Source organism: Mus caroli, chromosome 5 (assembly GCF_900094665.2).
Source record: "Mus caroli chromosome 5, CAROLI_EIJ_v1.1, whole genome shotgun sequence".
Taxonomy (NCBI): Eukaryota; Metazoa; Chordata; class Mammalia; order Rodentia; family Muridae; genus Mus; species Mus caroli.
In genome coordinates this window covers 27509568-27519617 of record NC_034574.1, presented here as the reverse complement: position 1 = coordinate 27519617, position 10050 = coordinate 27509568, and the positions used below count along the sequence as shown (strand labels likewise).

General features: G+C 45.9%; 1 protein-coding gene across 1 annotated transcript in view; it reads left to right on the top strand.

The window, feature by feature from the left end:
• Positions 1–8298, top strand: part of Prr14l (proline rich 14 like) — a 290921-nt gene extending 282623 nt beyond the window's left edge. The window contains 2 exon segments of the mRNA XM_029477407.1: positions 2591–2662; positions 4350–8298. Coding sequence (XP_029333267.1) covers positions 2591–2662; positions 4350–4650 — 373 coding nt within the window. The 3' untranslated portion in view covers positions 4651–8298.
• The last annotated feature ends 1752 nt before the right edge of the window (positions 8299–10050 follow it).

Here is a 10050-nt window from a genome sequence, read left to right as displayed (position 1 = left end):
AAGTTCAGTTTATAGCCAATATAGTTCTTTCCTTCGACTTATTTATTTATTACTAATACTTAACACAAGGTTGCCCATAATAGTGGATTAGATCAGGGGCCACCCTTCACAGTAGTCACGCCAGATCCCAGTTTGTGTGGAAACAAATGGTGTCGTCGTAGTCTTCATTTTGTTGTATTGTCTGTTGAGATGGTAAATCCTTCTATTATTGATATGGCTGTTTTTCCTGGTTGGACAAACAAACCATGGCCTAACAGACGACCCCTGTGGAACCAATTTGATCTTGCTCACGTTCCCTTGACTGTGTTAGAATGGCTGTTAGCAATGTGTAAGTCCATTGATTGATCTTCCCTTTAAACTTGATAAGCGGCCACCAGTTATCTAAGCTTGTGTCTGCTTTTTGTTAGGGTTAGTGAGTCCCTGTGATACACCTGACTATTGCAGAGGAACTATCCCTCCGCTCTTCACTGAATGTCCCTCTACTATGCTATGGTCTGAATGTTTGAGGCCTCCATATTCATGTATCCATGCCTTTTCATCTTGTTTATATTGAAATCAAGAGACAGAGAGTGATCAGTCTTCCTGGAAGCTATGAACTTCCTTTAGGGAGAATGTTCTCAATTGTACCCTCTGCTATTTCCCAGGTATGTACAAGGTAACATTTCAGGGTACTTCTGAACAGATACTTTGCACCTTCCTTCTAACAGCCTACCACCCACCAGAGTAGTAGAAAAGAGAGGATATGGGGAAGTGGGCCTGTTTAGAAAGGTTTTTTGGAGCAACTCTGTGTTGTCTGGAAATTAGCTGTTCATTCCACAGGTTAGCAGACAGTGGCAGCTCGATCCACTCACAAACACGTCACAGATGCAACAGCAGTGACATAACCTAGCAGAGACAGTCAGGCCTCAGCTTGAGTCAGCAGGAGGGACCAGGAGGAACACCAGGAGATGTTCTCAGCTGTGCCTCTCTCAGAGAGGTGAAGATCAGCAAAGATGGGAGACCCACAAATGTTCTACAGCTAGCTGTACCAGCAAGCCAAGCTCTGTCTCCTTCACTCCATGGAGTCCTATTTAGTCCCTCCAAACATCACGTGTCCTCCATGTGCCTTGCCTCAGCATGTGCATCCAATCAGCTTGAGTCCTTGGAAGCGGCAAGAAGCTGCTGCACACCACCAGAAGTTTTTTAGTGCATTTCTTTCTATGGCATCCCCACAAATGCAGCTCAACTCCGCAGTGTAAGGTGGACCAATACATTATGTGGGGGTGGAGGTTTACTGAATAGCTCTATAGCCTACTCCAAAATCGTATAACAGTAAGCTTGCAGTTCAGTTAGAGAGCTTGTCTTTTTAAGATTTTTAAAAATAAACTATGTGTGAATAGCCTTGTATACGTATATGCACTATCAGTGTGCTGGGTCTGCAGAGAACAGGAGAAGGCATCAAATCCCCAGGAACTGGAGTTAGAGAGGGTTCTCAGGATAAGAGATGGCTGGCCATTAAGAGCACTTGCTGCTCTTTCACGACTGGTGTTCAATTCCTAGCACCGACATGGTAGCTCACAGCTCTCTTTATCTCATGCCTTTAATCCCAGCACTTGGGAACACAGAGGCAGGTAGATTTCTGAGTTTGAGGCCAGCCTGGTCTACAGAGTGAGTTCCGAGACAGCCAGGGCTACACACAGAAACCCTGTCTTGAAAAACCGAAAAGAAAAAAGAAAAGAAAAGAAAAGAAAGGGAAAATCTAAGCGAGGACTATTGTCCAGAATACACACCTCCTCCCCTCGTTCTGCCCAGCGGTACTTAAGATCAGCCCTGGGTCCTTATTGCATGGCCAGGGAAGTTCCATACCCCTGAGCTGTGTATCCTTGCACCACAAACTCTTAAAACTCAGTGAGGAAATGAACAGCCCAATTTTAAAATGTGCAAAATTCCCGAACTTAGATCTTGTCAAAAAGAGGAAGCAGACACTTGAAAGGTCGGTCAGTGTTGTATCATTGTGGATTTACACTTTTTTCTTTTTCCTTTTTTCTTTTTTCTCTTTTTGGGGGGTGGGGTTGGGGGGAGTTCCAGGATAGCCAGGGCTATACAGAGAAATCTTATCTTATAAATAAATGAATGAGTGAATGAATAAACTAACCAACTCACCCAATAAAAGTTCATTGTGTTCATTAAATTCTTGCCAGCCACTAAAGCTTATCATTTCTAAGCCATGAAGAATAAAAAAAGAGTATGTGGCCAGGTTAGTGGTCCAGCACCTGTCCAGCATTCACAAGGCCCAGCACTGCTCATGGAGAGAAAGTATCTGGGCGCAGGCTCGTGCATGTGTCCCCAGCTTTCAGAGGAGGCAGGAGTGTCTGACTGGGCTACCTAGTGAGACCTTGTCTCGTAGAACCCAAAATGCCAAAGAGGCAGGCACCCTGGCACAGGACACAGCTGGTATGAAACTGTATTAGAGTACTTTCCTGATGTGCCAGGGCCTGAGCAGTTCCTGCAGCTCTAGTGGCCAGTAGTGGGATGAACAGTTTTTCTCGTTTTTAACTTGGAAGAGTTTATGACAGTGACAGCTAGTGAGGATTGTCTCTTCTCTTCACAGGTTAAAGAAGAAGGAGTTTAGTTTAGAGGAAATCTATACAAACAAGAATTACAAGTCTCCTCCTGCTAGCAGGTGAGTCCTGCAGCCAGGCTCGGGCAGTGCTGGACTGACTGATGCCTCTCACCTTTCTTGGGTAGAAAAGCATTTCAACTCAACTCTACCCAGTATTGACTGGACTTTTCTTGTTGTTTTTTTTTTTTTTTTTTTTTTTTTTTTTTTTTNTTTTTTTGTGGGGCAGTCTCATCATGCATGCTTGGCTAGTCTAAAATTCACAGATCCACCTGCTTCTGCCTCTGGAAAGCTCTGTATTACAGGTGGCCCCATATCTAGTCCAGTGTTGGGCTTTAGAAGTAGCTAGAAAGCTGGGCGTGGTAGCGCACGCCTTTAATCCCAGTACTTGGGAGGCAGAGGCAGTCGGATTTCTGAGTTCGAGGCCAGCCTGGTCTACAGAGTGAGTGCCAGGACAGCCAGGGTTACACAGAGAAACCCTGTCTCGAAAAACAAAACAAAACAAAAAAGTAGCTAGAATAGGGGTCTGAGTTCTTGTATTGGGGTCAGTGATATGAAATGGGATTCGGGCCTATGTAACAGTCTGTGTGCTTTACAGGTGGGTCTTGATGAATACATTGCCGTGTTTCATCTGGGCTTGTAGTTACTGCTTCAGCCATGATCTTAGCCCAGATACTGATGTGGTATCACTGGCCTGCTCTGGGTCTAAAGTCAGTTCAAAGCAGTGACGGGCACTAAATTGCCTGATTTGTCTGGGTTGAAGGAAGAGAATACTGGTATTTTATCCCAGGACTCTGGACATGGGCTCTGCCTGGAAGGCATTCTGCCTAGAAGCCCATTCATAGCATTGCTAGGTAACTGGCAAGACAGGAACAACCAAAAGTGTCCATTATTAGGGTGCTCACTGAACTTAGGTCCATTCTTACAAGGAAATAGAATGCATAGCTGTTTAAAGCGAATCGGACAGTGTTAATAAAATGTAAATAAGCTCAGGGTCTTTCGTAGGTAAGAGCCCCATGCAGGACAGTGCATGTTGTTTGTTACCATTGGAGGTATGTACCACTGGTTACCAAATTCTAGGCCTACTCAGGGCTTGCCCCCAAATCAAGTGACTGTCCTTCAGCCTTCCTGCTAGTTGAGACTACAGACTTGCATCATCTTATCTGTCTTTCCTTTCTTTAAGACCATGCTGGGTTGTAGCCCAGGCCCCTCATGTGTGTTAGGCAAACGTCCTATGGCTGATCCCAGCCACCAGTTTTCATTTATTTTTTATTTTGTGGTTTGTGAACTAATAGCTTTGTTCACAGAAGGAAAGCTCAAAGTAAATTTGTGGTAGAATTCCATATTGTTCATAGTTTAAAAGGCTCGTTGTCTGCGTGCTGGTGTGGTAGTGCATGTGTAATCCCAGCACATGGGAGGCAGAAGTAGAGGGCTCGGGAATCATCTTGACCAGGGCTATGTGACAGTCAATGGCCCAGTGTCAACTGCTGTGGAGAGCATTTACAAAACCAGAAGTTAGCACACTAGTGTGAGGAACCAGCCTCTATTATATATACTAGTGTGAGGAACCAGCCTCAGTCTTGCTGTACACCCGTCAGTTCTAACTTTCACTTTGTGCACATAGTTATAAACACACGTGTGCTTTTTCTCATGCATAGAAACAGCAATTGGCCACAGGACACAGTTGAATTGGGAGTCAGTACAGACAGCTTGGGACTGTTGGTGATTCTGATTTGTGCTCTGTCCTTAGGTGTTTAGAGACCATCTTTGAGGAACCCAAAGAACGAAATGGTACCCTTGTCTCTATCAGCCAGCNGAAAAGGAAGCGTGTTCTGGAATTCCAGGATTTTACCGTCCCTCGAAAGAGACGAGCTCGAGGTAAAGTGAAGCTGGCCGGCAGCTTCACCAGGGCCCAGAAGGCGGCTCTGCAGACTCAGCAGCTGGATGCTCTTCTGATTCAGAAGCTGATGGAGCTGGAGACTTTCTTCGCCAAGGAGGAGGAGCAGGAGCATCAGCCAGCTGCTGAGAACAGTTCCGGGCCTCCATTCTGAACTTCTGCACACCTCCCTGGAAGAGGTTCCCTGATTTTAAGCCCTGTGCCCAAACCACTCACAATGCCCAGCCCATGACTTTTTACTTATTTCAAGGTGCAGCCTTTTTAGAAGCTGGTGAAGAAGGGCCCTCTAATTCTACTGCTGAGTCTAGAGCCTCAGGAANGCTCCCTTTCTCCTGGGAATGGCCCTGAGTGACCAGGCCACCTCCTTCCNGTCTCCCATCACAGGTGGAAAAGCCACACATCTTAAGCAACACTAGGAATCTAAGGCCTCGTTGTCTGTGAGTCCACACGAAAGCTCCTCTTCATTCATGGTGCTGCTCGCCCAAGATGACTTAGAAACCTGGCCTGGGGAGGACCTGGCTGCCTGGCCTTGTGTTCTCACCAACTTGTTATGGTGACTGAGAAAGATGAACTGGTGTGTTTCCTGACTTTGATTCTGTCTGCCCAGGACCTTTATTCTGAGAGAATGTGTGTTTGTGTGTGTTTGTGGCTTTTCCCCATCTTTTCTCCCATCTGTGACTGCGGGTCACTAGTGCCAGAGGAGCCCGTCCAGGCCCCAACGTAAGTTGCACTTTTTAATGTTATGGTGTTGATTATTTTCATTTTTTTCTTATTTTGTTTTTTATTATTGCTGCATGTTTGGGGTCTCTAAATGTGATTTTAAACCATTTTGTAAGACATTAAGGAGAAAGACAATATATGTCTTAGGAGAATAGGAGACAGGCATTGATCAGCACATGGAGGGGCAGTGTTCCCAATCATGTGTTTCAGGCAGCCCTCCCCCACCCCCAGCTTTTCATGTAGTTCACTAGAGGAAGCACTTTTTCACCTCCTTCTCAGTCCTGCCCACTGAATACACATGTTTAGTGACATGCATAAAAGCAGATTTCTCTCGTAACCACTTAAAAAGTGTTAAGGTGGAGTGTGGTTTTCTCTGAAATGTTGGTATATGGTGAAGTTAGCAGTGGTGTCAGAGGCTGACCAAGAGCATCTTCAGCTGCTAGAGTGCCTGGTTCTGTCAAAGGCCAGAGCCAGTGCTCTCTGAGAGTGCCTCGTGGACTCTGCTCCCTCGTCAAACCTACTGGAAAGGTTTGCATGCNACAAGTAGCACAGTTTCTAGGTTTGCGCCCAGAGGAGTCTGCAGGTGGTAGGCTGCGTCGTCTGAGCAGCAGGCCCTCAGAGCTCACCCTCCCAGTGTCCTCGCTATGCTCCTTCCTCTCCTGTGTGTTCTCATCCCACCCTCTCCCATTCATTCTTCACACCTACCACTCAGAGGTCAGAAGAAACTGCTTGGCTGATGGCTTAAGATGCTCAAGCTAGCTACTGAACAATGCTCATTTCTTCCCATTCTCCTGGCTTGGTCCAGGGATATTTCTCTGTTCGTCTGTAGAGAAGAGTGAGCAGTGCTGTCCTGGAATGTTGGCCAACGCTTCTAGGATTCTTTCATTCCCCATTTGTCAGTGGCTAAGGAGAAGGGGCACCAGTTCAGGGTCTTTATGTGCCTTTCCTTTAATCAGTAAACTGGACATAAGTATGGGAAAACGTATCATGTCCTTCACCTCCTCAGCTGCTTAAATAAGTTAACACACACCTGCTGGCCTGTGGAGACTTGCAGGTCATAGCTCTATCACAGAAGACAACAGGCTAGTTTGCACGATGGTCTTCAGCAGTGTACGCAGATCCTGGTTTACACATGATGCCCAGACCATACAAATGTGACCTGTGTTCACCTGAATCTCTCTCCCTCGTTGGGGCAGGAGTTTTAGTTACTCAGTGCTTCTGAACCCTGTNTTGTTACTTCAGGGACTGAAATGAGTTACACATTTTGCCCTTCTACAAGTACATCTGAGACACTGTACGTTAGACAGCTTGCAAGCTAGTGGGCAGTAAACAGCCATTCATCAGTTTAACCACCATGGTTACTGGGGCATCAGATTATCCAGAAGACAATAAGGTGGGGTGTCCACAGCTGGGGTACCACCAGCATACAGACCTCTAGAATTTGTCCATGACTAGTGTGGCATGTAAGAGGCTGGAAACACTGGTCTGGACTCTTAGCATCTCGGAGCACAGGACTTGTCCTGNGAATGGAAGAGGAAATCTGCCATCTTGGTCTGCCCTCTGGCTCAGAACTAAGAGACTCAGTCACTCCTGTCTTACCATCATGTTTCACAGTGGTCAGCCAGCCTCAGAGACACCTTAGTGTCCTCAGAACCGTGGTCTTTGACAATGACTGGAGGTGGTGGCTGCTGGCATGTCACCTGCCAAACCTATAGATTGGTTCTGTAAAGGTAGAATTTCTGAGGATGGGGACTTCCCACCCAAGTGATGAGAAGCTGCCATTAAGCACAACATACCTAGCTGTAGCTCACCTCGGAAGTTTAGTGTTTTCATGATTATGGGGAAAGAAGAGAAATCTCAGGTCCAGCCAGANTTNAGTCGTTTCCTTGGCCACCTNTCAGTCTCTCGCCAGAGCANCCTCCTNCCTCACTAGTGCCTGTCTTCTTTTCCTCCCCTGCTGTCCCATCCCGCCTCTCCATCCATCTAGATGTACCTCATCACCTGTTAAAGCAGATTGTGTCTGTCTTCCTGCTGCCCTTACTGTAAGAGCTGACTGAGAGAGGTGCAGTGGGAAGAGATGAAGCTTTTTTGCCTTACTCGAGCCTGAAGAGCTCAGAAACTCATGCTGTGAATCCTAAACTTTGTGCTCCTCCAAGAGCTGTGAAAATCATGACTTTTTTTTTTTTCCACAATTTTGCCTGAAAGGGTCTTCTGTGAGGGCTCCAGAGACAGCCTGAGGTCAGTTCTAGATCCCACCCTCTGGGCATCCTTCCCCTGGGTGTGTCCTCTGCCCACCAGGCTAAGAGCAGCAGCAAGTCTGCAGGGCTGTGGCAGCAGGTCCGGGGCTGCAGTGCAGCCAAGTGGACACAGCCCTCCATCTCCCCAGGCTGGGGCTCAGTCTCCTCTGTACCATGTGCATTAAGATCTGTGCAAGACCAACTTTTAGGTTGTNATACTTTCCTCCTGGTACCTGGGGGGAGGGGAGTATGCAGTTGGTGCTTTCTTTAATATCCTTGGTTTGTTTCTATAGCTTTTCCCCTGGTATCATGAAAAGGGCCTTTTTAATGACCACATTGTGGGTGGCTGTATCCAAAGCATAAATAATTGGCCAGTGGTATAGAATGTCCTCATCTGCATTCCTGTCAGGAGAGGGCTACTTTCCTGGACTGAACTATATAGAACTGGCTAGGAAGATGAGTTAAATTTTGTTCAAATCACAATTAATTAATATTCCAATTTAGCCACACTTTGACCAGCAAAAGCTATCTTGGTTGTGAAGCTGGGGCCCTCATTTAGCCGCCATCCAGCCCAGCATGCTAAAATCTGAGGCTCGTTCTGTCTTTATAAGACTGTCTGGTGTTGGTTGGATTTTAATTCTCAACAAGAGATCTCCTTAACCTAGGATCTGGGCCAGTAAGTTGCTGTCCCAAGTGTTCCTGTATTATCATGGCTAATAGTTCAGTGAAATGTAATGCTAGTATACATGATACCCTACAGTTCCTTTTCTGTTTGATAGTTTGTGACTCTAAATGCCCACTGTTACATTAATTAATTTATGGAAATAAATTTTTCTTGAAAACCATTCAGATAATTGTCAAGGCTATTTTGTTCTTTAGGGCTTGGTAGTAGGTTTGAATTTTTCCGGTAATATTCCAATTAGACATGCTCCCACCTTAATAGGTGTGCTTGCTGCTCCTGTGCCAGAACCTCCCTCACATTCCTGCATGGTCACTTCCATCACGTCATCCAGATCTTTGCATTCCCAGATCGCTGGTCTTGAACATGGTCCCCTCCCATTCCATATCTGCTGCCCGCACACCCCAAGGCATTTTGTTATGGCTCCTCCCCCCTGACTGTGCTAATAACTATAACAAAAGCTCTACAAGGTCAGGACCTTTCATTTTCTTAGCTCTAGACCCTTCTGGTCTCTTTGGTACCTAGAACAATGTTTTATATTTACAGCTATTTACCGCCTAAATATCATTTTGGTCAATGAACTGCATATTACCATAAGATGGTAATGGAGCTGAAAAATTCCTGGGACCTAGTGAGGTCACAGCTGTGATGATGTGTTTTACTCAGGTCTTGGTGCAAACAAGCCAGTGCATTGCCAGTCTTGTAAAAATGTAGCACAATTGTGTACAGTACATACTTGATAGTGCTAATAAATGGCTTACTGATCTATGTAAGTTTTTATTGTATTAGAGTCCACTCTTGTTTTTATTTGTCTATTTATTATTGAGAAAGACTCTCACCATGTATTCTCACCATGTGGCTGATCTGGAACTCACTATGCAGACCAGGCTGGCTTCAAACTCACAAAGATCTGCTTGCTTCTGCCTCCTGAGTACTGGGATTATTGGTGTGTGCTACAATGCCGAACTAGAATATAATCTTAGTCAAAAGTCAGAAGACTTACTAACAGGTAGCAACTTCAGCATTGCATGCTCAGAGCATCAAGTGGCCACAGGGGCCAGGAACCTAGTCGGGTGTTAAAGCAGGTGCCTCGGGTGTTCAGTGTCTCAGGATCCAGCTCTGGCTCCAGCCCCCTCTCTCTGAACACAACCTCATTGAATGGCAGACCCACACCATCCAGGGTTGTGTAAATGCACTACTGGCAGTCACAGTTTGACATTCACACAAGAAAGCACCTAAACACCTAAGGACACATTTCTCAGACTCTGTCCCCGAGTGTGACTGGGTGATGGCGCCTCAGGCTTCACGAATGAATGAGTGGCTTTCCTATGTGTAAGTAGAGCACAGACCCGCCCATGTCCATCTCAAAAGCCTCCTTAATATTGGAAAGCTGTTTAATCTCTCCTCTCTCAATCCTTGCCATTCCTCGAAGGGCCTGTGTAGTGGCTGCTCAGGTTCTGATAACACACTGTCTGGCTCTGTGCAGCTCCAGGAGCAGAGCAGACATGCACTGTGGAACAGGCACTGTCTGATTGGCTGTGGCTCATTGGAAGTGGCATCAAGTTGGAATCACCTACTCGGGTAAACATGTCAGAATGGTAAAGTTGGATATGTAACTTGTCTAGGAATTCTTCTAAAGGTCCCTATCTCTCTCTCCCCCTCCTCCTCCCTTTTCACACATTCTTTCTATGATATTATTTTTCCTGAGATAAGATCTTACTATGTAGCCGAGTTGACCTTGTACTTTATAGTCTCCTGACTCAGCCACCTGAGCTGTCAGTATACCCACCTTGGAAAAATATATTACTTCCCCCTTTTTAAAAATTTAGTATTTTAACTATGTATATATACGTGGGGGTGGGGGATTGTGAGCACATGAACGAGGTGCCTGCAGAGGCTAGAGGTACCAGATGGGGAG